We start from the raw sequence: 26,480 nt of genomic DNA on the forward strand, positions 1-26,480 counted from the left end.
AAATTCTGCTCAGTAAAACCGTATCTGCACAGTTATTCCTCATTCCAGGGCGAAGAACTTGTAATTGCATGTTACTGGCAGGATGTTACCACACCGTACCGGTATTTATGGTGCAGGCTGCCACCCACCAGTACTGTGTAACTCGTAATTGGTGCCCTGGTGTCTAGCCTCATCATGCTGTCACAGCCATAGTTAGAGCAATATCCCAACTGCATCTGGCATCAAAGCACTTTATACAATTATCAATCATTCATTCAGCAAGCTGTGGAAAGGGGGAAAGATCAGGTTAGCTCACCGGAGTACAAGACCATCATGAGTGGGGGGCTTGCAGACCTTTAGTATCTGGACCCAGGGTGCCAGGCAGCTTTGGGCAAAGAACACTTACCATCGCGGATTCTGTCTGCCAAGGCCTCAGCGCTGAACCCTGCAAAGACCACATTGTGGATAGCCCCAATACGGGCACATGCCAGCATGGTGGCCACTGCCAGTGGGCAAGAAGGCATGTAGATGGTGACTCGGTCCCCCTTCCTGATGCCGTGTCGCTTGAGAGTATTTCCCAGTCGACATGTCATCTCCAGCAGCTCTCTGTCAAGAGAAAGAGTTTCTGTTATAGGAGGATGAAGGTGTTTCCCAGACAAGTATTTCGACAATACGCTGGAAGTAAAATTAAATAAAAAAATCAAATAAAACTACTTACCTTGGGCTTGCCGCATCACCAAGTCAACAATGCGGCGAGCGCAAGGGGTGGTTTTATTTATTTAATTTTACTTCTCCTGTCTTATGTCGACTTACCTGACCCCCCACCCCGCCCCACTGCCCACTGCTCACCGCTCTTATCTGTGAAAGCCGCCACTGGATAGACCCACATTGAAACGTGAATAGGTCCTCACGTATATAGTCTCACAGACATACCGATGAACTCACTAATCAAAGGTACACCCTCACAAATGTAGAAAAACCAAGAACGACTACTGGATAAACTCCACACTAAATCAATAAACCCTCACCGAGGCAAACAGACATGTGAAAATGTAACATTTTCTCAAGGATCGCTGATTAAAAAAAACACAGTAAGACTCTTCCGAGGGCCTCATTAAGAGGTGCCGACACCTAGAAAATATTGATACTGCAGGGTGTGTTATTTACTAGGTCTGGTGTTACCTCCCCATTCCAAGTTCTGCGCATCAAAATGGGAGATAACGCTTTACGCACATGTTCCCCTGCTCTAAGTTGTGAACCTCAGTATCTTGTGGTGCCCTGAGCACAAATTCTGCCAGTTATTACCTGGGGGAAAAACTGAAAGCCTTGCTAATTGTAATCCCAATTATGGTGCAAAGTCCCATTTGTGTCTGATTACCACAGTCCTTGGAGTAAAGGTTCATTCAGCAATCAGCCCTGTTAGGAGGGGATCGCCCACTCTCCTGCTCCATTCCAACACTAAAACCCAGGTGCTTCAAACTTCCTTCACAACTTAGAGAAAAACACTCAAGCGCTAAAGATGCTCGTTTGTGATGCTGCCGCTGGTTCTTAATTAGCGTATTGAAACAGCTGTCAATAAGGTCGCCGTGTGTCACTGCTCAAATCCCAATTGGAATGTATACTATGGAAACAAAAGTGGGAAGTATCCTCAACCAGACAGAATAAATCCCAGATGTGAAAAAAAGCAAAGTCTCGAATCCATGAATTCTGTAGCCTGGCAGGCAGAGGGTGCTCTCTGGTCAGTATGTGTGCTTGCTCAAAAACCTAAAATGTGCTTGGCTGAGAGGAGCACAACTCTTTGAAATGCCTGTCTTAGGCAGGAATTAACCTGTAATTCTGTCTATCCCCATGTAAACGGCTTTACTAACGTATGTGCTTTTCGTCCATTGTCCAACCGTGTTCGTTACAAGCAGACTGGGTTCACTTGAACCCAACTGGATTGTTGACTAAAGCCTGTTAACCTTTGGTATTCACGAAACAACCCCTGTATTCCCTTATTAATCTACCATTGGTGATATGAATAAAATGTCATTTCTAACAATAGGTAGTTTTAGTTACAAAAATGCACCCCCTGCATTCCATTAAATCCCACAACCTATTACACACACCCACACTTAGTTTTCAGACGAGACCCCTCCTTGACTAGCCTCAGGAACACGCCTGAAGAGCTTCCCTCTACGAGGGTAGTAGCGCATCCAGCACTCTCCGAAGCATGGCACCTAAGGGTGGGTGAGGGCTTTTCATCCTTTAAAAGGGCTACTATTAGTGCAGCCTTGAATCTTTCAGTGCAGTGTCCCCCCTGTTTGCATCTAGCAGAGAGCACTTTAGTGATTTTGTCTTTGCTTGGAGGACATACTTCCTTGCCTTTCCTTCCTCCGCATTCCCTATTTTAGGTTTTGTCTAAGACAGCGAGCATGCGGATGCCGATGCTTTTTAGCTGTGTTTAATGTTTTTAGACAGACTGCACAGCAGTGCCGGCTGTTGTGCAACATGGCTTGAAGAAAAAAATCTCTATGATGCGGGTAACCCTGGCAGCATCATAGCACTTTAAAAAAAGCTTTAAGCCATGTTGTACAGCAGCCCATGCTGCTGTGCAATGTTTAAACAAATATTGCCGAAGCTAATAGTTCTTGCTTAGGTGAAACCTATTGTCTTTGCTAATGCTTGGTGTGAATAGCTGATGGTGGCTGTTGCCCACTTCTACCAGTTATTATTTTTTTTTTTTTAAAACATTTTTTATTGTTTTCGTACCAACAACTCAGTACAGTTCCCAACAACCCCCCCCCCCTCCAAAGTAGTCTTTTACATTCAGCATTGCCCCCAAGTATGCAGGAGAAAAGTCACCCTTCCCGCGTGAAGCCCCACCTCCCTCTCCCTCCCGCACCCCATGTCAGTGTGCCCCCCTCTACCTATCCCCCTCCTGACGCGCCCCCCTCATTACTATGAATCGTGTACGGGTGCTCAACCTCCCCTAGGCGACTCAGGCTTTCCCCCAGGTCGACCCTACTTCTACCAGTTATTAAGTGACTGATGATGGTGGTAACATAGAGTTCAATGATGCATGCCCTTATACCTGCACCCCATGGGGTAGTTCGCATAGAGGCCCTTCCTTATAAAGTTCTTCCTAGCCCCTCTTAACTGGAGAACTTCCCTTCTTGGTGTTTGACCAAGAAACGTTATAAAGGGTGGTAGTTGCCCCTATAACACTAAGGGCCAGATTTGCCAATACTTTGTACGGGTGCAAAGTCACCAAGAGTTACGTAAACCGGAGCAAAGTGTTGATTTGGAATTTACTTTCCAGAGAGGTTTTGCACTGGAAAGTTGCCTAAAAGTAACGCTACTTGGCACCATGGGATGGCCCCATGGGTGGTACATGGGTATTCCTATGCGTGCACCTATAGTCCACTGTCGTTTATATCTATCTCACACAAAAAAGCCACCTGAGTGAAACTATGTTATTTTACAATTCTACAACATTTAGTTATTTTATGATTACCAGCCTATTCCTAAACACACACACACCAGTTTGAAGGGATGTCCTCACACACTTATCAGGTGTCATGCTTCATCATAGGATATTCCCACATACTGCATAAACTTTTGTTTGATGGAGAGCAGGGCCTACACCCTGAAACAGGAGACACTTCATTCTAACCTAGAATCCGTAAAATAGATTAATAACCAATGTGATAACCCAGTCTGCTTTTTACTATGCAAGGTACCACTAGGTATTAAAAATTAGGTGTAGAATATTGGGGAGTCAGTATCCCAACATACGCTTTGCCGACTGAGTGTGCCACGCCTAGTGGTGACGCACTGTCTTGACTGCAAGCCGGTGATTTACAAGCATTCAGTCCTGGGGAAGCGGGCCAGAAACAGCTGCCTCTCATCGAGAGGGCCCGCTCGCCGGGGAGTATAAACGCACTCGCGTATTTACCATTAACACGCACCCGGTCCTGACACTGCTGAATTGTATTACTTGAATTGGTTAATGGATGGTGGAAATGTTGGATTACTTACAGGCAGCTATTACAGATATGTTGTTGGGTGTTACTAATCAAGCACAGGTGGGACCCCATCATGGGATTTACGGTAATCAGACAGTGACTCCCATGACCATCGGGAGGTAGAGCCAGTACGACTAGGTGGACGGCGAGGAATGCACCCTGGTGTAGTAAGTGGGTACTGGTGGAAAGTTATACTTTCAACAGACAGTGATTTTAGACTAGTATGGGTGATAATCCTTTCTTCTCCCATTCAGAGTGACTACAGGGGTACCTGAGGCCTTTCTCCATGGGGCCCAAATGACCCTCTATTAGAGTAAGAGTGTGTGAGCTGGTTCTCACAGCATGATACTGCACAATATTGTATCAGTGTGATACATAAGTGGAGTGTCACGTTTACACCCTATGCAATGTTCCTATTATGAGATTGAAGGTCTTGCTTTATTAGTCAGCAGATATATTTAAAACACAAATATGTTATTACTGTTTTCCTGGTAACTAAGTGACCTATGAACCTTGGGTGGTGACAAGCGTTAGGCCCTCATTACACTATTATATACGAAGGGTATATGCTTAAAGTGTTTCCGACATCCATCCTGATGCATGCTATGGACTCGGTTTAGCCACTAGGCAGAAACAGGTTTACATCATAGTGGGGTTGGGGTACTGATTCCCCGATACTCCAATCTTAATTCTTAACACCAAATGGTACCCTACATAGTTAAAAGCAGACTGGGTTATCACATTGGTTTATAATCTATTTTACAGATCTTAGGCTAGAATTAAGTGCCTCCCTGATTTCAGGGTGTTGGCCCACTTTCCATCAAACTAAAGTTTTGGGAGAGTGTAGGGATATCTTATGATGAAGCATGACACCTGGTAGGTGTGTGAGGACATCCTGGCAAACTTTTGTGTGTGTTTAGGAATAGACTGGTAATCATGCAATAAGAAAATGTTTCAGAATTGTAAAATAGCATAATTTCACTCAGGTGGCTTTTTTCTGTGAGTTAGGATTTGATTATAGGCCAGCTCACGCTTAAGGCCCTAAAGCCTCTAGTTCCCCACCGTGGAGATTGTCCATGCTTTTTGTGATTTGATGCTACTATCATTTATAGATAGGGCGGATGTTCCCAAATACACAGCATAGCTGTCCTCGATGCAAGCTGGAAGAGGCAGAAATGTTATGGTCATGCCCGTGCCTCAGAGGGTTTTGGGAAGAGGTTCGGTGCACCACAGAGGCAACCACACACCTGCACATTGGAGATTCCATGGCGGAATGCCTGCTAGGCCTCCGTAAACGCACAGCCCCCAAGAAAGTCCAACTCCGATTCCTTGATCTCGCTCTCATACTAGCAAACTGGTCTATAACCATGAGGTGGAAGTCAGTAAAACCCCTGCGGTCTACACCTGGCACAGAGAGGTGTTGTGATGGGGAGGGGCTGAGAGCGCAGCTATAAGACGAGAGGAGGCCAGAGAGCTGTGTAAAAAAAAAAAGATATCCATGGAATGGGATGTAATGCTAGAGGCCTTCAAATCCATAGACCCCGACCCTCTACCTAGTGCCCCGAACACACAGTAGACCATGTTGACTAGCCGCAGCACCCTGCGATGCAGTGCATAGTAAGACTAGATATACTAGGATACACGAACACCAGTATTAAGTGCAGTACTCAAGTTAGCGTAGGACGCAACACCACAACTGATTATGAACATGTTGGGCTACAACAGGGGAGGGAGGGGGGTAGGGATAGTTGTTACTAATTGGTTAAATCATTTTTAATGTTCATGTTTGGTCAATTAATGCGATGCACCTATCGTATGCAGGAAAACATGTTGATGGCAACAATTTAAATATTGGAAATGTGTTTCATGCAACTAAAAACTCCAAAATTCACAGAATGTAAAAAATGTAAGGTGTAAATGTTTCCATCAATTGCACCGGCTATAACAAAAAACCCAATAAAGTATGTTTTAAAAAAGACAGAGCTTCTGTGCCAACAAAATACGCATCTCCAAGGCAGGTGCAAAGAAGCAGAAAATATTTCTTTTCTCTAAACCTTTTCTGACTTTACATGTGTGCTGTACTATACAGAACACGTACAAAATATGTCTAGACACAGAAACCCTTCAATTACAAAATCTATGCTAGACTCACACAATGCAAAGGTATGTGTTGGCACTAGACGGCCAGAAAGTACGCTAGCACTTGAGAAGAGGGCAACAGCACTGTATCTTAGTGCATATGGCGCTGTCCTGCTCTCTCCCTCCCATGCAACGCACACTCCACCAATACTGGGCTGCGTTGCGTGTGATAGTAGTACATCTGCCCCGAGTGCCTGGCTGCAAAAGATGGTGGAATTCCTCGATTCTTGATTTAGGGCTCCCTGCCTTGACATTGGAGGAGCCTGTGAAGCTGGAGGGAGGAACGCCAATCTCTTCTATTATAGGAAGAGGTTTCCCTTGAGCCTCCCTTTTAATGTGTCACCTAGCAACCACAGTCCACTGGCTTCACGAGCCTGGCAGCAGCATACAAAATGAGTTCGACCTGTGCCAATTTCCCTGACCTGTGACCACTTACTTTGAAAAGCCGCCAAGCTCAAGACAAACGCCCAAAAAAACAACTTAAGGGAGATTGGAGAAAGAGTTAAAACTATGAATAAAGCTAGCCTTGAGTGGTCCACGCTTCCCGCATGTTCTTCCCAAGTAGAATACATAATTAACCCCCTCCAGATAGTATAGGTTACTTCGTCTGGACACTGGGTAACCTGCAAACAGGCTGCAGGAAGATGGCGGCCAGGGACAAAACCTTTGCTGGTGGGTGTCTTCCCCCAGGGTTGAGGATAAGGCCAGTATTTTACAAAATGACTTGTTGCCGTGACCAGCTAGAAGAAAGGGAGCTCATCCGCGCAGAAGGAAGAGGGGCTGATGCCAGGAAGGTCTGCACAAGCCCTAAGTGACAGAAGACTTGCGTTTTTAGTTGCTTCAAGTTGCTTCTTTACAGCAGTCTATGTCTACCGCTTGCATGAAGGAACACCCCCAATGGCACATGGGCACACCCTCACCAATGCATTTGGGCACACCATACCCCTTAATTGAAACATAAGGACAGACCCTCACTGATGCATGTGGACACACCCTCACAGACACATAGGGCACACGCCCATTGACATGTCAGCACACCACCACTGACATGTGGAGTACCCTCCACTGACATGTGGGCATGCCTTCGCTGAGGCATGTGGACACACCCCTACTGACATATAGGAACCCACAGATTCATGAGGGCACACCCTCACTGACACACATGGGCACATGCCCACTGATATGTGGGCATACCACCACTGACACATGTGGACGCACCACCACCGACTTGTGGGCACATCCTCGCCGACGCATGTGGACACACCCCTACTGACATGTGGGCACACACTGACTCATGAGGGCACACCCGCACTGACACACATGGGCACAGCCATACTGACCCCAGGAGACAAACTGACTGGCACATGGGCACACACACTCACCTGTATGAAATATGCTCCTCGTTGCCAGGTTCATCCTTCTCCCAGATCAGGGCTACTTTATCTGGGGACGAGTGGACGTGTCGGTCCAGGCAGTTCACTACAGGAAGAGAGAAGACAGTGGCATTACAGGCGGCAGGCTCGGCCCTCCTCAGGGAGCTGTGTGAGATACATCTCTGCCCATCAAGCGATTCCAGAGACCTGCCAATATCGCTCCAAGTGCCCACAGAATGAGGGGTTATGGAACTCTAAAATCCCTGTAACGCCTGGTTTGATGGCCAGCCATAAGCTCTCGGGTAGGACATCTCACATGTATGTAAAACGGAAGGTGTGGGGGTGACCCATGAAAATTTGTCGGGGGTTCAGGGCTCCAGTCACCTGCGTTACACATTTACGACAGTGTGTGCCTGATATTTATAAACTGATACATTCGGCTGTGGTGTGGGCCTAGTTAAAGTGCTCTGTAAAGCACTGCACGGGTCCCCTGCCCAGTGCTTTAAACCTAGTGAAAACACAATTAAGCACTCCTCATCCTTGCCATCTGGGACTAAACCCGAACATTATTTCTTTATCCTGTGCACCCCTAATCCCCTTTTCCATACACACCCACTGTTCTTCCAGCATATACAAAACAATGTGTCCTTTACCATATATACCGCATTGTTTTTCTGGTTCTCCCAACATAAATATAGCGCATCCCAGCACGCCTTGCTTTGATATTTCACAGCACAGCAGCTTTACAAGTACACGCCTTGCTTTGATATTTCACAGCACAGCAGCTTTACAAGTACACGCCTTGCTTTGATATTTCGCTGTTTGTATTTCCTATGAATTCATAAACCTGGGTGAGTAGTGGGCACAGGTCTTCAATATGTGGCAGCCTCTTACTGAGATAAACTCAAAGTCCTTCACGACCCAATTTATATTTAAGCACGTCTGAAATTAAAATATTCAAGCTTAAATATATGTCTTCATTCAAAGGTAAGTGAGCACAATAAGAGGATGTTTGTACTTCACAACCCATAACCCGTGAGGTTTCTCCACTAAAAGTGAGATCCAGAATGCAAAGGTCTTGGGCTCACCTAACGGCCCCCATCAACCTGCACAACTGAATCTGCAGATCCACCCCTCCCCCTTCCATCTACCAAAGCCAGAGGGTGGAGCTTCAGGAAGGCTCATCAGCAGCCTGTTGCTAACAGAGTCTTCACTGAATTTGTAAAGGGAGCCGTGTCACCATCCTCCTCACCCCAGTGCCTGCATCTCCCCCCCAGCTATTGGGGACTTCCACAGTCTGAGAAGCTGTCCTCGCTCTTCCTCTTGTACCAATACAAACCAGAGGCATTCAAATCGATGCCACGATTACTTTTTTTTTTTTCAACTTATTTTTTTAAAAATTTATTTTATATTTTTTATTTTAATGCTTCACAAAAGTACATTGGAAGAAAACAAGAGAGAAAGTCGTGACAAACATACTTAACATGAGATGTAAACAAGAATTAGATAAAAACAGAAAACTATACCTTCCAGTTCATGTACAATGAGAAAAAAAAATAGATCAAATTTAAGACTAGTGATTCACAAATTAATTATACATCTCAACTCAAGAAGGGAAGTCAAAAATGCATTGGCCTATTGCTTGAGCCACTCCTGAACAGGAGCCCAGAACTTACGGCCCAGCTCGGAGCTCCTTCTACCACGCCTCAAATAGACTGAAGACTCCAGATTATGAAGAGCTAGGATCCGGGATCTCCAATTAAAGAATGTAGGGGCTTCTGGACTGAGCCATTGTGATGTGATGCATAGCCGAATTAAGGACATTGTTATAAACAGAAAAGCTGAGACATGCCTTGTCCTTTCAACTGAAGTAGTACCCTCACATCCCAGCATCACCATCTCTGGAGAGATGTTAAGGGAAATGTTAAGCGTAGAATTTATAAAGTACTCGACATCAGATTAGAAGACCCCTAACTTTGGGCAAGAGTAAAACATATGTATATCATTAGCAGCCTGGAGCCCACATCTAGCACAACAATTACCCTTACAACCCCCCCATTTTGCGATTTTTGCCGGTGTGTAATACAGGTCAAATAGTGCCATATAGCTTTGAGTGCGAAGGCTCCCAGAGATTAAGGCATAGCTTGCTAACTCCAATGACATACTAATATCCACTCCAGGTTTATCAAATTTACCCTCCCACTTAAGATTCTGTAATGCAAATCATCAGGAAGATCGGATATCAGATTCTGATACAATGCCCCAATTCTAGCCCTTCTTTGAATTAGTTCGAATAAAGTAACCTTTTCGAAACAGTTTGATTTTTGGTGCTGCTTTTTATCTATAAAGCTTCTAATCTGTAAGTATTTAAAGAAGTCATCGGTTTTAAGATGAAACCTCTCCTTTAAAGAGGAAAAAGAAGCCATTTGTCCATCAATACCCAGGTCACCGATTACTCCCAACCCCAATAACTGCCACCTAAAGATGACCTGATCTTGAAAAATAGCTGGCAACAGTCGAGTAGCAGTAAAGGGAGTATAAAAATTAATATTTGAAATTGACCATTTACGACGGATTTTACGCCATACGGAAAACATAGCCCCGATAACCTTAAACTTAATTTTTTTATAATAACTCGGCTCCAAAATCCGCTTCAAAACCCCCTTAGCAGTCTCACCCAAGCAGAATTCATAGATGGTAGGTCTACAAAAGATCGGAACCTCCGCACTATCACCCAGCAATGGTAGCCCAAGATGTTGGAGCATGGCTGACCAATAGTATAATAAGAAAGACACATCCATTTGGCTGCCCTACGTGGGCGGCGGTATCCCCAAATAAATCTAGTACATATCCTTTCAGCCCTGGCCATGCATTGCTGTGAGAACTCCAATGGAATGGTCCTAAATAAATACAGGGACTTTGGGAGGACCATCATTTTAAGAAAATTGCATCGGCCATATAAAGAGAGAAGTAGATTATCCAGTCTTCCCAACTTGAAATTGACTGATTCAATGACTGGAAGAATATTTAGGTCTGGAATATTATCAACTTGGGCAGTAATTTTGACCCCTAGATACATTGCATGTGTTTGAATAACCTGTGTTTTTGTGACATTGAGCATATATCCTGATAGCCGGCCAAACTGCTCTGCTAAAGTTTTTAAGGCAGAAAAGGCAAGGGCAACATCCCTAGTTAGAACTACAATATTGTCCGCGTATGCCAGCGTCTTATACTCTGTATCATTGACCCTAATAGGTAAGATATCCAAAGCACCTTCAATCTTACTAAGAAAGTGTGAGAAAGTGGCTCTGTATATACTGTTCCTTAATAGGTACAGGGTGTACAGAGTCCACAGTCCCCTAGGGTTTGACAGAGGTTAAAGTTAGATATAACCTTACTCTCTAAAGTGGTAGCTTGGTCGAGCAGTAAGGCAGTATCAGAGGACAGTGTAAAGCATTTGTTGTACACACTCAGTCAGCAAATGGTTTCACACACTCAATAACTGAACTCTAGGCCAATGGTTTATATATAAAAAAATATATGCTTGTTTTATTTTAGAACCAACACTTGGATTTAAAATATACTTTCTCGACAGTAGATGTTTCATATAAATACTTTTGCAATATGCAATAGACTTTAGTAAACAGTTACAAGTGGTTGCAGTAGGCAACTATTTTTAAACACAACAATACATTGAGCTCAATGGTAAATTCAAGTTATTTGCAACAGATTACTTTTTAGATTACTTTTGGAATTCCAGGACTGGATCCTAGATTCAGTCCTGGGTCAGTTCTCAGAATCAAGTGATGAAAGTCGACTTAAGTACTGTAATGATTTTTAGCTAATATTTAGCTATTTTAAAAGTTGACACTTAGAAAATGTTCAGAGAAAACAGTCAATGATTCCCTATGGAAGAAAATTCAGGTTACAGGTACAGTATGTTCTCATTACTTTTGTAATCCAGTACTGGGTGCCTAGACTCAGTACTGGGTCCTTTATCCAAAACAGGTAAGTAATTACGTTTTCAGATATTATACGGTTTTTGAAGAATATTTAAAGATTGCAGAAATCGACACTTAGAAGAAATTTCACAGAAAAACAGTCAATGGTTTCCTATGGAAGAAAATTGAGTTAAGGGTAAGTACAGTTTTAGGTATTTTTCAGAGTCAGTGCTGGGCACCAAGATCCAGCACTGGGAGCTCACCTAAGAGCAGGTGAGTAAATTCGTTTTTGTCACTCGGCTGATTTTTGGTGAATATTTGAAGATTTGAAAAGTCCACACTTAGAAGAAATTTCAGGAAAAAGCCAGTCAATGTTACCCTATGAGGAAAATAGAGTTTGCGGTTTAAGGGTAAGTACTCGTCAGGCAGAGTTGTGGTTCTGGGCACAGACTCAGGGGTCTCCCAGGGTCAGGTAGGTACAGTTGGCTCACCCTCAGCGGCTCTAGGGCGGCCGGGTGCAGAGAGAGTTAGGCCCAATGTTATCCTATGAGGGATAGGGGGGCCTTGTTTGGTGGCTGCTGACTGGCAAGCCACGCGGCTGTGGGAGCTGGACTCCTGGTCACCTACTCAGGGCAAGTGGGGAAGTAGGTAGGTGTAGAGTTTTCACTGCCAGGGCCACTCGGGCGGCTGGGTGCAGAGGGCTTTTGAGCCTTCGGGCGCTCAATGGATTTCAATGGGAAATCTCCGGTGTAGAAAAAGACTGCAAGCTCGGGGACGAGGACTCTTCAGGTGCCACCACCACTTCGAGAGGTAAGTTGGGTAGTTGGAGGATAGGTAGGTACCGCGGGATTGGGCACAGGGGGCCGTGGGGTGCCGCGTGCAGGGGTGCCTTTAGGTGTCGGGAAATCTTACCCTCTGTTGATCGTGGTTGGGGGGCACCTGGTTCTGAGGCTGCAGGCTTCTTCAGGAATGTCGAGGGAGGTCCTTGGGTGCCGGACTCGGGGTCACAGTCGCCGTGGGGTTGTCCTCAGGGTCTTTGTTCACTCCGGCACTGGCCAGGCTCGGCTGGTGCAGAGTGTGCTGGGTTTGCGGTTCCGGGCTGCTACCAGGGGTTAGAGATAGGTTTCGAGTAGAGCCTCTACTCATGGGAGTCCCAGGGGCTTAGAGCCAAAAGGTAGCCAGGTCCTCCGGGGTTGGTGAGGTTGCTAGCCACAAGAGATGCCGGTCTGGAGCAGGAGCAGGTTCGAGGGTCGACAGGCTGGTAGGGCTGGGGACAAAGCAGTTGGTGTCTTCCTCTTTTCAGCAGCTGCAGGGCAGGTCTTCTTTCTTCCTGCTCTTCGTAGTTTGGAATCTGGAATCTGGGGAAGGAAGGTTCAGGGTGCCCCTAAATACTAGATTTAGAGGCGTTACAGGTAGGTGAAGGGCAGGGACCAATGGGTCCCCGTCCTGGGGTGGGTACACCCCCTATCCTGCCTCTCACCTGTGGGAGGGGGGCAGTAGCCTAGTCCTGATAGGGTAGGGCTCCCCATCTTCAAGATGGCGAGAGCCCGGAGATGTGTTTCACCTCGCCTCCCCCACCTGAGGGGTGGGGTTGGCAGGCTGGCACATCCCCTGTCCTTATTTGGGGTTTCCGGCCAAAGCTTCCCGCCAGAGTGAGGGGTTGCAGGGGCCTGGGGAAGCTCACAGAGGCGGCATGCCTTTGAAGCTTCCCCCCGCCCATCCTGGGGGAGGAGATTTAGCACCTCGCCCAGGATGTGCATTGTTGCAGGACCAGGAGAGCAGGGGCTCTCCTACCCAGGGGTCCAGCAACAGGTCTGCTGGGTGGCAGCCTAGGCAGCCTCAGAGCAGACGTGGATTCGTAGGTTAGGTTTAAGGGGGCACCTCTAAGATGCCCTCTGGGGTGCTGGGTACATTAAATCCCACACTGGCATCAGTGTGGGTTTAATGTGCTGAGAAGTTTGATGCCAAACTTCTCAGTCTTTAGTGTTGCCATTATGGTGCTGTGGAGCTCGTGTTTGACGAGCTCTCAGCACCATGAACTCTTGAATGGCAGCACTGCACTTACAGGGCTCAGGAATGGACCTGGGCACTGTAGGGGCACAGGGCTCCTGCTCCTGTGCCCATACCATTAGCATAAGGCACCCAGCTAGAGGGGTGACTGATGTATGCCATGGCAGTGTATGTGATGGGCATTGCACACAGGGATGTGTGCCATGTCGACTTTGTTTTTGTCTTGCACCCAAACACTCAGCCTGTAAAGGCAGTGTGTGTGTGTAAGAGTACAGGGCCTCTAAGGGTGGCACAAGGAGTGCTGCAGCTCTTAGAGGCCTTCCTTGGTCACAAAGCCCTGGGTACTTAGGGTACCATTTACCAGGGGCTGACATGTGGCCAGGGTTTGCCAAGTCCAGGGCACACTCAGTCAAAGTGCATTCAGCAAAAAGTGGGGGTATACCATGCAAGAAAGTTGGCACTTTCTCACAGAAAGGGGTCAATGTACAGAGCAAATAGCAAGGGCGAACATGGACACCCCTGCCTAGTGCCCCGACTAATATTAAGAGATGCTGAGACCAAGCCAGAGATACGCAAATTTGCTACTGGAGAAATATATAATGATTGAATAGCCTGGATAAACTTGGCACTAAAACCCTTCCAGCGGAGAACTGCCCATAAAACCCCCCAGGCAACCCTGCCGAACGCCTTTTCGGCGTCCAGCGATGCCACGATTACTGATTTGTAATTGATTCTGTGGACCAAACTTGAGGATGAACACCACAAGACATCCTCTTCAGCATTTGCAGATTCTCCTTTCAAATGTGGAAATTGTTTGCCCATGGATTTTCTTCTAGGGCTATGGACTTGAAGTTACTGCTTCCTTTGAGCGTGGCCTAAAGCTCTTGATATTTCTCAATATGTGTCCAGCCATTTCTTTTCAATTCCAACGCTTGAGCTGATCAACTAACCTTACTGGGGATATGGTCTAACAGTAGCCTAGCTGCAGACAGACTGTTTGCTTGATCCTAGTGCCTACCAAAAATACCCAATATGGCACAAATCTTCACGAGCAAATAATGTTATTTATTTTTACAGTGTTGCATCCTAAAACTACATGCTTTCTAAAAACATCCTTTCAATCCCTAAAATTTGGCATGAAAATCTGACCTTTAATTTAAACCTCTAATTTCTGTCTCTACTTTTTTCTTTCAAAGGGCCCTCTCCTTCCTTTCCATCCTCTGTGTGCTGCCTTTCTATGAGCACAATCTACTTTATCACATGCACGTTTACCTTAATCTCTTTTATTGTATTCCTGCAAACTGCCCACAACTCATTCACAACAATGCAATCCTACAATACCTAACCTGCTCTAGCTCATCTATTAATCCCACCAACCATGTGCATGAGCTCACATACCACCCCAACCCCTTACAAATGTTCACAAATAACTCAGATTAATTTAATCCACTACAAAGAAATTGGGTAGAAGGCTGGGAATTATGTATTTGGAGAGCACTGCTTGTCATCCGTGAGGGTATCCAGGTGCTGAGTAGGTGAGTGTAAATGTGTAGTGAGGCTGGGCCTGAGTACAGGTAGTCTCCATGGTCTCGCAAGAAGACTAATTGAATAGCCCGGTCTTCAGTTTCTTGTGGAATTCAAGAAGCGAGGAGGTGGCCCTGATGTGTTGGGGGAGGTCATTTCAAGATTTGGTGGGTTGGTAGGAGAAGGATCAACCTCTCGTTCGGCTTCTGTGGATGCGGGGTGTGTGCACGAGTGAGAGTGATGCTGAGCGAAGCTGTCTGGTCGGTTGGTAGAACGGAAGTCGGTGATTGAGGTATGCAGGCCCTGTGTTGTGTAGTGACTTGAATGCGCATGTGAGAAGTTTGAACTGGCAGCGCCTCTGGATGGGGAGCCTTTGGAGCTCTCTGAGGAGTGGTGTGGTGTGGTGTGGGTTCGGTGCAGAAGGTCAAGGACGAGACTGGCAGCGGCGTTTTGGATGGTTTGAAGTCTGTGAAGAAGGTGGGTTAGCATGCCGGCATAGAGTGCATTGCCTTAGTCAAATATGCTTGTGATTAGAGCCTGTGTGATGGTACGTCTGGTGTCCAGGGGGAGACACTTGAAGATTTTATGTAACAAAGATGTGGAAGCAACAAGAGATGATGGCGTTGACTTAGGACTCCAAGGTGAGGTTGGTCTCCAGGATGAGGCCTAGGTTCCTAGCATGGCTGATTAGGGTGGGTGTGGACCGAAGTTTGGCGGGCCATCAGGTAGAGTTCCAAGGTGAGCTCTTATTCCCAAAGATCAGCACTTCAGCTTTGTTGGAGTTGAGCTTGAGGCAGCTTTCTTTCATCCAATTGTCTACACTGGTCATGCACTGTTTGAAGTGTGTCTGGTGGTGACGGCTTCATCTGAGAGGGAAATAATGAGCTGGGTGTCGTCATTGCAATATGAGATGTTAGACAGAGAAGTCATGTACATGTTTAAAAGGGTGGGGTTGAGTGATGATCCCTGTGGGACTCCACAGATATGGTCCTTGGGATCTGATGTGAATGGCGTGAGCCTGACTTGTTGAGTTCTTCTGGAAAGGAAGGAGGTTATACATTTGAGACCTGGTCCTTGTATTCCCGCTGTGTAGTATAGCGATAAGTGTGTGGTGGGAGACGGTGTCGAAGGTGGCGGAGAGGTCGAGGGGGATGAGGACGGCCATCTGTTCACTGTCAAGGATGGTGTGTATGTCGTCTGTAGCAACTGTGAGGGCTGTTTTGGTCCATGTGAGTGGAGTGATGTGACTGACTTCAACCTTGTCGCTGGAGGAGAAGATGGGGTCCAGGGTGTGTCTAGCAATGTGGATAGGGCCTTGTACGAGCTGGGTGAGGCAGAAGTTCTGTAGACTTTTGAGAAAGTCAGTGGAGTTGGAGTCCATGGAGTCGTCAATATGAAAGTTGAGATTGCCTAGGAGTATGAAGTCTTTGGTGCCCATGGCGAGGGGTGAGGTTGCTGAAGTGGGTGTGAGGTCCTGGGGGCCGGTAGGTGAGGGTGTCTTTGATAGTGGTTTTACTGTCTGCCTGAATCTTGCAGCGCATGTGTTCCATAAAAGTGGTTCCGGGTCAGTATAAGAGATACACCTGATGGTGTCTGTGGATGATGGCAATGCCTCCTCCTGGTTTATGGGATCGTATCTGGTGCAGGATTATGTAATCAGTAGGGATGGCTGTGGTGATGTCTGGCGCTGATGTAGGGCGGAGCCAAGTTTTGGTGAGGAAGAGAAGGTGGGCGGGCTCAACAAGAGCGGGAAAGTCCAGTGGGGAGAGTGGGAAAGTCCGGCGGGAGCGGCACGGCGGGAAAATACGATAGGTGGAGCAAGTCAGGGGCCAAAAGCTGACTGAAGAGACCAAGATGCAAAACGGAGCAGGAGGAGGAGCAAACAGTGCAAAAAAAGGCAGTTGAGAGGAACAAAGGAAGCAAAAAGGAGCAGTTAAACAGAGACAAGGGGTCACAGAACAGACGGCACAAACAAAGAGAGAGCAGTTACCAAGTTGGGGGCAGAAAGAGCAGCTAAAAGGAAAAACTTCAGGAGACAGACACCAACACAAATCAGAAGGGCAAGACGAAGTTAAGTTCACACTGAAGCAGAAGAGAAATGCCTGGGCACCTACAGGGACTAATCCCAGTAGCCAACAATAATACTGAACTAACCATAAACCTTGGGTTCCAGGCCAGGGTGCTGTCTGGCGTAAAGCACTTCAACGACTCATCTGGGATAGTAAGCACTATATAAATGCAAATACAATTACACACACACACACACACATATCCCAAACACAGTTCTTGTGCTTCGATCATATTCACTCCATGGCGTCTTCACCACAGAGGAGCAATAATCTCATTTTCTTCCCACCCAAAAAGCTGCTATTGTAGCGAATTTTCAGAGTAGAGGCAAAGAGCCCGATCATGAAGCAGAATGTTGAGATATAAAGTTAAAACAAAATTCTTTACTAAGTAACAGTACTTTCATCTTTTGATTATTTATTTCTACTAAGCATGTGAAATATTTCTGAAAAGAAAGCGTGTAGGGGACTGGCATTGGGGGCATTTTTTAATGACATGTGCCAGGTGCTCGTGGAGTAGTGAATATGAAATATATTATCACATTCCACAAGACTGGGTGATTTGTGGCATACTCGCTCAAAGGAACAAATCTACATACAAGAAGACCAAGACAAAAGCAAGCACATATGTGGCCTCAGAATACATCAGCAGGGCTCACTCAGGTCCCAATGTATTGAGCATCAATCCAGTGGTGTGCGTATCATGGGGGACCATTGCTTATGTCCATGAGTACACAAGCTCTTCCCCAGCATGGATCAAAGTGTGGCCACATAGAGTCACACTTAACATTTTCACAATAAGCAATGTGCAGTTGTGTGTGACAGTGCTGGACAGCCAATGCTGGACATGGCCTTTCTTAGGGGAATTTATGCCAAAACGATTAGCTTTTTCTCCCTAGTCTTTGCTGACTCTCTATGCATCACCAAAGGAATCTGCGCATCTTCCCCCTGTAATGCGGAGGGAAGGTGCCCGCGCCCGCCCCTCCCGCATTAGGCAGGTGGTGCATTTACGATGGGGTTAGGTACCGTGCACCCCGTAAACAGGTCCACCACATCCCCGGGGTGGGTACGGCACTGGCTAGTAGTATGATACGTGCCACCAACCGGATAGCCTGCCAACCATGTATCAGGTCTGACATTGCAGGCCTGTGGGGTGCCATTGCGCCCCTGCCTAGGTTGGCATCCCTTACACCTCAACCAACCTTAAGTGGATCGTCCAGTACCATGAGGGCACCCACAGAGAAGCCCTGACGGGCACAGGAGTGGGTGGCAGACTGAAGGCCAGGTGGGTACAAATGGATGTTCCCTGCCCAGGTAGTGAGGAACTCCCCACGAGGGGCTTCCATTGCCTTGGAGTTCGGCTCTTACCAGGGAATACTCCTGGGGCGGTGCCTATTCTCTTGTGTTACCTCAGGGCTCGGAGCACATCGTCATGGTCAAGTCAATGCAGAAGTGCATGTACCTTCCTACACAGACTAGGAAGAGGCGCTGACACAGTGTTCTGAAACATGGGACGGTCTGCCAACTCAAACTTGGGAAGGCGCACTCGCACCTGTGGGTTGTTAGCTATACGCCCAGCCTGCCATTACAGGCCTGGATGTGCGCACAGGCCCTTATGCTGTTTTGCAGGCTTAAGGACGCGCCCTGGCACCTATGGCATTTTGGATAGGTGCCGGCCTGCCATGGCGGGCTGGGGAGTGCATACATGCATCCCCGTGTCCTAACGCCAGTATTAGGCCTGCCATTGGAGGCCTGTGCACGCACACCTGCACCCATGATACTAGTGGCAAGGTGCCCGGCCTGCTGTCGCCGGCCGGGTGTGCGTAGTTGCACCTGTAACAGGGGCAACCCGTGTCTGGCTGGCACAGGCAGGGTGGCATGCGCGCACCTGTACCAAGGTCCTAAGGCCTGGGTAAGCCCATGTGCCTGGCTTGTCATTGCTAACCGGTGTGTGCACACTGGCATCTATCGTGATTAAACTGATGAGTAGCCTGTCATTGCAGGCCGCTGTATGTGTGCACCCGCACTTATAGCATGCACACTGACGTCCGTATTAGTAAACCTGTGTCCAGTCTGCTGCTGAAGACTTGGACGGGCACACTTGCACCCCTGGTGCGAGGGACTATGTGTCCAACCTGCCATTGCATGTGCATGTGCGCCCAGGTAGTGAGGAAAACGTGTGTGTGTTTTCACTACCTATGGACTTGCTCTTCCCATAGGTAAACATGGGAAAGTGGTTGACATTACTGCGGGCTGCAATAGTGGATTACAGTGGAGCACTCTCATGATGTTTCCTATCAATGGATTTTCCAGGCCAAATCTTCCCAGTCGGAAAGGGGGTTTTGGCATAACTCGCTTAAAAATCCCACTTGAAAATTATGGACATGGCTCCAGTGGACACCTGGTGTAGTGAGAGCACATTTGTGCATTCCTCAGCGACAGCCATAAGCCATGGGCATACCACTAGAAAGACACACCTATGCCATTTGAGGGCTGAATGGGATAGCTTGGAGGGAGAGGTTTTGACACTTGGCCTATGGGGGCCATATCAGAGTCCCAGTAAAGATTAAGATCTACATTCCACAGCTCCATGGCAGACAGGCCTACAATTTAGGGGAGACATCTGTGGTTCAAAGGGAACCCTTTAAACCACCCCTAACTTCAAAAAGACACTCAACAGTATAACTACAGGTTCCATCCTTCAGCAAAGGGTGAGATATACACTTGTGGGGATGAGGGACCGGAGAACTAGGACTGTGTGAGGTGCACACTGCCAAAGGACTCTGTTGTGCACATGTAGGATTACTACCATTGAAGGTGAATGCGTGCCCTTTCTGTATAGTGATTGGCCTGGGCCGAAGACCTGCTGAAGTGTGGCACCCTGAAGTGTGCTCTCCAAGGTCCAGACGGCAGGCCTCATGTTCTTTCGGTGATCTCAGGGCATCAAAGAACTCCTACGAGGGACCTACATCATCTACCTGTGAAATCAGGAGAGCAGTGCCCTCTCAAGTGCCCACATCGGTTACTGAATTCCAATGGGTAGCGTGGTGTGAACGTGGAACTAAGACTTGTGCCTGGAGACCGGATTGTCTAGTGCGGGGCCCCAGAAATCTTGCCCGCATCTAAGGCATGTGTTTCCTGTACCGCAGGAACCGTGACACTCATAGGTGTTTTGATGATGGTGAGCAGATTCACCAATTGCAGGACCCAACGTGGCACGTTTCATTGATCGTGCTGCATCTCTTTGTGTGTCACACCGACTGTAAGCTCATTGCGTGAGGTGTCCAATTCACAGAGTGCCACCCTTGAAGGTGGTGGTGTACCAGTAGTAGTGCCTCATTCTACCTCATGTGGCTCTGCTGAACTTGTGCCTGTGGGGATATCCCTTCAGCCAACCAGAAGGTTCTGGTTCCAACAACCAAGCTTTAAGTTTCTGAAAAATATTGTAAGAACAATGGTTGGGGTGTGATGAATACATTATGGCTCACCCTGACAGGTGCCTGCTTTACGTTTGAAGACATGGTACATCCTTTTGGTAGTGGCTTCCCTACTTGCATTCACTTCCTAAGCTCTCGCTGCATTCAGATCTCTTCTATCTGTGGGACCAGCAGCTCTGATATGAGCATTCACACTACTTGTGCACCTGCACTGAGCATCTGTGGCTTTAGGAGTTGTGCTACCCATGCCCCTGCATTGAGCTTCTTCAGTTCAGACCTTAGCCTGTATGTTTCTATGCATTTGGCAACTATAGCATGGCCTGAGCACGTGAAAGGAACGTACATTTGCACAGTACAAGGAGTAGCACAAGTAGGGCCGCATTTTTCGTTCTCATTTACCAATCAGCTTTTAGGATGTTCCTATGTGGGTTCTTCACATCTGTGGAGGTGAATGTGGGCTGCGCAGAGTTTTTCCAAATGTCGGTGGGTTTAGTGCATCCCAGAAGACACTGCCCTTTCACTTTTGAGGGGGGGGAGGCTGTCCATTACTCCGATTTTAATGTTATGAATTTTTTACGTAAGGAAGGCCCACGATATTCAAAACTATTAGAGCTTGTGGGTCTAGGGAGCTCATATGTTGGATTCGGTCTCACAATTTACAAACTTAACCCATGTATTTAGGATTGTGACTCTATATTGGTGTCTGTCTTGCCTCAAGAGTGTTTGTCTCGAATGCTCTAGTTTACTTTCCTTCCTGTATTGTTCATGCTTCATGAGAAGGCATGTGTTCTTGTTCTCATTCTCCGTGTGTTCCATGTCCCGTTGACTGTTAAATTCCAGTTGCAGGTTCTTGACAGTGGAATGAGCTTGTTACTTAAGTATGCAGGGATACTGGAATGCAAGTTGTGCCATTAGATAGCAAAAAATTGTGCTTAAAATATTGACCTACAATAACACTAATTCAAAACTATCGACTTACACTATACTGTGGGTAGATAAACTTGGAGTTAAAATTGTACTTCTCTATGCTGTACCAAGACTATATTGTGACATACAACCCACTGGATGACTGTTGTTAGACTGTGTTGTACATATCAATGTCTGTTGCATGATGGTACTGTCACTTATATTGTGTATGGTGCAGTTATCTTCACTCATTACATACAAATAGTGGCATGTGAGATGGTCAATGGCTCGTAGTACAGCATGATGGGGTGTGGCAGGCGTGGTGTTGAATCATACAAAACAATAAGTATGGTGCAGTGCTGTGTTCTGCGGTGTAGAGTAGTATGATTACATTCTTTCAGTTGCTAAGTGATGAGGTGTTGGATGCTGTGGTGTTTTTGTACGGTTCCGATAGGTATGGTGAGTGCATGATTTGGATAGGTGTGGTGGGCATGTCCTGCTTTGGTGATGGCCGTGTGATGTGGAGGATGGCAGAGTGTTTTGTGTTTTGGGCGTGTTATCCTATATTTCTGGAATGTGGAGCGCTGGATAAACACCATGTGTTCAGGTATGGTGGGTAACGATGCATACTGTAGAGTTGATTTGCCAGGTTTAGTATTGTGGGAGGAGTACACTGAATGATATGTTGAATGATGGATAGTATTGTATTGTATTGTAATTGCATTTACAGAGTTCTTCATATACCTAATGAGGTACTGAAACATGTTGTACCATGGGTAGTACACTAGACTATCACGGAGTGCTCAGTTGGAAGAGTGTTGCACTGAAGTGTGGCCCATGTGTGATGCATTTTGGTGTAGTGCATGATTGCCCAGAGTGGTGCATGTATCTTGACTTAGTTTACAGCTCCTAAGCGTGCAGTGGGTGGAACACAAGTAAAGAATCACTTTTCATTAATTAGTAGCTTGTCTGGTTGAAAGAACCTGGGTTGTGGGTGTGCAAAATATGTTGGTGCTATGTATGATAAGTAGAAGAATGAATCAGTTGTTTTGCTGCAATTGTGTAGCTGCACTAGAGCATAAGTGGATCAAAGTAGATTAGGCTTGCTCACCGTCCGGCACGGGGCAAAGATTGCAGTTCTTGGCTAGGTTGGAGCTGTCGAGGAATGCACTGATTACAGAGAGCCACTGTACATGCTGCTGGGAGTCCACCCAAAAGACACACATGGAAATCCCTGGGCGTGCACTGGATACAGATGGCAGATGATCTAATCATCCAATCATGAAAGAGAGGAGAAATACTCTGGCTGGCACTTGGTACAGGCAGCTGTGTCTTCCACTCAAGCGAGACTGAGGAGTAACCCAGAATCATGCAAAGGAAACAAAAAAAAGCTATTGAGATCCCACAAAGTGTTGGCAGATGGGAACCCCATGCATGCAGGGCATCCATTCACCCACATTAACTGATCTAAAAAGGCCACAGCCCTTGGTTAATGTTGAGCACACATGCCCACCACCATACGGAACTAGACAACCTATGACTAACAGACACAGACAGATATTACAGGTCCCAAATCAAGGAGGCTATGTCCTAATACTAAACCCCACAATTCACATCACTCTTTTCATTGACATTTACCAGCGCCTGGCAGATTTTAGTTTCTGCTTGAACAGTAGGCGCTCCAAAGCGTCCACCCAGAAGCGAGGGAGCGCCAACCTTCAGGAAGGTACTGCTTTTAGGCAACTTGCAGTGATGCTTTATGGGTCTCTCTAGGAGCGACAGTGGACAAACAACCATGCATGCCCTGGATACACATGGCCATGGTAACGATATGAAGATGCCACCAAGGAGTAACAGTGAAGTAGCATCAATGTATGCTGCTTCACTGTTGGATACAGATAGCCACGGTAATGAAGCGAAGATACCACCCAGGAGCGACAGTGGATCCACGTCCATACATGCCCTGATTACGGATAGCCACAGTAATGATGCGAACCTACCACCTAGGAGCGACAGTAGATCCACGTCCATACATGCCCTGAATACGGATGGCCACGGTAATGATGCAAACCTACCACCTAGGAGCGACAGTGAATCAATTTCAATGAATGCCCTCGATACAGATGGCCAAGGTAAAGATACGAATATACCACCTAGGAGCGACAGCGGATCAACGTTAATGAATGCACTTGATACAGATGGCAATGGTAATGATGCCAAGATACCACCCAGGAGCAACAGTGGGACAATGAATGCCCAGGAAACAGATGGCCATGGTAATGATGCGAAGATACCACCTAGGAGCGACAGTGGATCAACATCAATGTATGCCCAGGATACAGACGACAATGGTAATGATGTGACGATACCGCCTAGGAGCGACAGTGAATCAACCACCATGCACACCCTGGATACGGCCGGCCATGGTAATGATGCAAAGATACTACCTAGGAGCGACAGCGGATCAACGTCAATGCATGCCCTAGATGCAGATGGCCATGGTAATAATGTGAAAATACCACCTAGGAGTGACAGTGAGTCAACGTTAATGAATACCCTTGATACAGATGGCTATGGTAATGATGTGAAGACACCACCCAGGAGCGACAGTAGGAGAAACATCAGTGCATGCCCTGAATACATATGGCCATGGTAATTAGGGCGAGGATACCACCCAGGAGCAACAGTGGTTCAACGTCAGTGCATGCCCTGGATGCAGATGGCCATGGTAATGATGCAAATATAACGCCTAGGAGCGACAGTGCAGCAGTGTCCATGCATGCCCAGGATACAGACGGCCATGGGAATGATATGAAGAAACCGCCTAGGAGCGACAGTGAATCAATGTCAGTGCATGCCCTGGATACAGATGGCCTAGGTAATAATGCGAAGATACCATCTAGGAGCAACAGTGGAGCAACGTCCATGCGTCCCTGAATACAGACGGCAATGGTAATGATATGAAGATACCGCCTAGGAGCAACAGTGAATCAATGTCAGTGCATGTCCTGGATACAGATGGCCAAGGTAATAATGCGAAGATACCACCTAGAAGCGACAGTGGAGCAACGACCATGCATGCCCTGCATACAGACGCCATGGCAATGATGCGAAGATACCACCTAGGAGCGACAGTGGAGCAACGTCCATGCATCCCTGGATACAGACGGCAATGGTAATGATGTGAAGATACCACCCAGGAGCAACAGTGGAGCAATGTGCATGCATGCCCTGGATACAGACGGCCATGGCAATGATGCAAAGATACCACCTAGAAGCGACAGTAGAGCAATGTCAATACATGCCCTGGATACAGATGATCATGGTAACGTTCTGAATATACCACCCAGTAGCAACAGTGAAGCAACGTCCATGCATGCCCTGGATACTGACGTCCATGGTACTGATGTGAAGATACCACCTAGGAGCGACAGTGGAGCAATGTCAATGCATGCCATGGATACAGATAACCATGGTAAAGATGTGAAGATACCACCAAGCAGCAACAGTGGAGCAACGTCCATGCATGCCCTAGATACAGATGACCATGGTAACAATGTGAATATACCACCGAGGAGCGACGATGGAGCAGCTCCCAAAGTTGCACTGGTTATAGACAGGCACGGTTACTCACCTGAAGAATCCACCCAGGAGAGAAATCAGAGCAGCGGGATTCAGGAAGCCAGGGAAGATGCTGCAGAGTCTGCCCAGCAGTGACCTAGGGAAACATTATAGTGGGCATTTCAATCAATCAATCAATCAGACCATTTGTAAAGTGCACTACTCACCCGTGAGGGTCTCAAGGCGCTGAGGGCGAGGGGTGCTGCTACTGCTCAATTAGCCAGGTCTTGAGTAGCCTCCTGAAGGTTAGTAGGTCCTGGGTCTGCCGTAGGAGGATGGGGAGGGTGTTTCAGGTCTTGGCGGCGCGGTGGGAGAACGATCTGCTGCCGGTGGTCGCTCTCCTTATGCGGGGGACGGTGGCGAGGGCGAGGTTGGCAGAGTGGAGCTGGTGGTTCGGGGTGTAGAAGGTGAGTCGTTTGTTGAGGTATGCCAGTCCGGTGTTGTGGAGTGCCTTGTGTTTGTGGGTGAGGAGCTTGAAGGTGATCCTCTTGTTGATGGGAAGCCAGTGCAGGACTCTCAAGTGGGGTGTGATGTGGCTGTGGCGAGGGATGTCGAGGATCAGGCGTGCAGAGGCGTTCTGTATCCGTTCTAGTCGTTTCAGGAGTTTGGCCGAGGCTCCTGCGTAGAGGGCGTTTCCATAGTCCAGTCTGCTGCTGACAAGGGTCTGGATGACCGTTCTTCTTGTTTCGGTGGGGATCCACCTGTAAATCTTGTGGAGCATGCGGAGGGTGTTGAAGCAGGAGAATGAGACGGCGTTGACTTGCTTGGTCATGCAGAGTGTTGAGTCGAGGATGAACCCCAGGTTGCATGCGTGGTCGGTGGGTGTCAGCGCTGCTTCCAGTGCGGTCGGCCACCAGAAGTCGTCCCAGGCTGAGGGGGTGGAGCCGAGGATGAGGACCTCTGTTTTGTCCGAGTTCAGCTTCAGACGGCTGTTCTTCATCTACTCAACGACGGCCTTCATTCCTTCGTGGAGGTTGGTTTTGGCAGTGAGGGGGTCCTTGTTGAGAGGGAGGATCAGCTGGGTGTCGTCGGCGTAAGAGATGATGTTGAGGTCGTACAGTCGGGCGACGTGGGCGAGCGGTGCCATGTAGATGTTGAACAAGGTCGGGCTGAGGGATGATCCTTGGGGTACGCCACAGATGATCTCGGAGGCTACGGAACAGAAGGGGGGGGGGAGGCGGACGCTCTGGGTTCTGCCGGAGAGGAAGGAGGTGGTCCATTCCAGAGCCTTGTCTCGGATCCCTGCGTTGTGGAGGCGTGTGCGTAGGGTGCGGTGACAGACAGTGTCGAAGGCAGCTGACAGGCCCAGGAGGATGAGGGCCACGGTTTCGCCGTTGTCCAGCAGGTATTTGGTGCTCCGAGTAGTATTTTTGGTGAAAATTTAATTCTGCGGAAAGTATTAATGAAAATAATTGTTTTAAAGGTGGATACTAGTGAGAGGAAGGCCAAGAAGCAGGAGGTTTGACCCCAGGCCCAT

General features: G+C 47.4%; 1 protein-coding gene across 1 annotated transcript in view; it reads right to left on the reverse strand.

The window, feature by feature from the left end:
- LOC146799276 (acetyl-coenzyme A synthetase 2-like, mitochondrial) overlaps positions 1-26,480 on the reverse strand; it is a 172,445-nt gene that overhangs the window by 117,786 nt on the left and 28,179 nt on the right. Inside the window, exons 2-3 of the mRNA XM_085626771.1 lie at positions 7,508-7,604; positions 386-585 (exon numbers count right to left, since the gene is read on the reverse strand). Coding sequence (XP_085482897.1) covers positions 386-585; positions 7,508-7,604 — 297 coding nt within the window. The remainder of the gene's footprint in view (positions 1-385; positions 586-7,507; positions 7,605-26,480) is intronic.

Source organism: Triturus cristatus, chromosome 9, assembly GCF_964204655.1.
Source record: "Triturus cristatus chromosome 9, aTriCri1.1, whole genome shotgun sequence".
Classification (NCBI taxonomy): domain Eukaryota; kingdom Metazoa; phylum Chordata; class Amphibia; order Caudata; family Salamandridae; genus Triturus; species Triturus cristatus.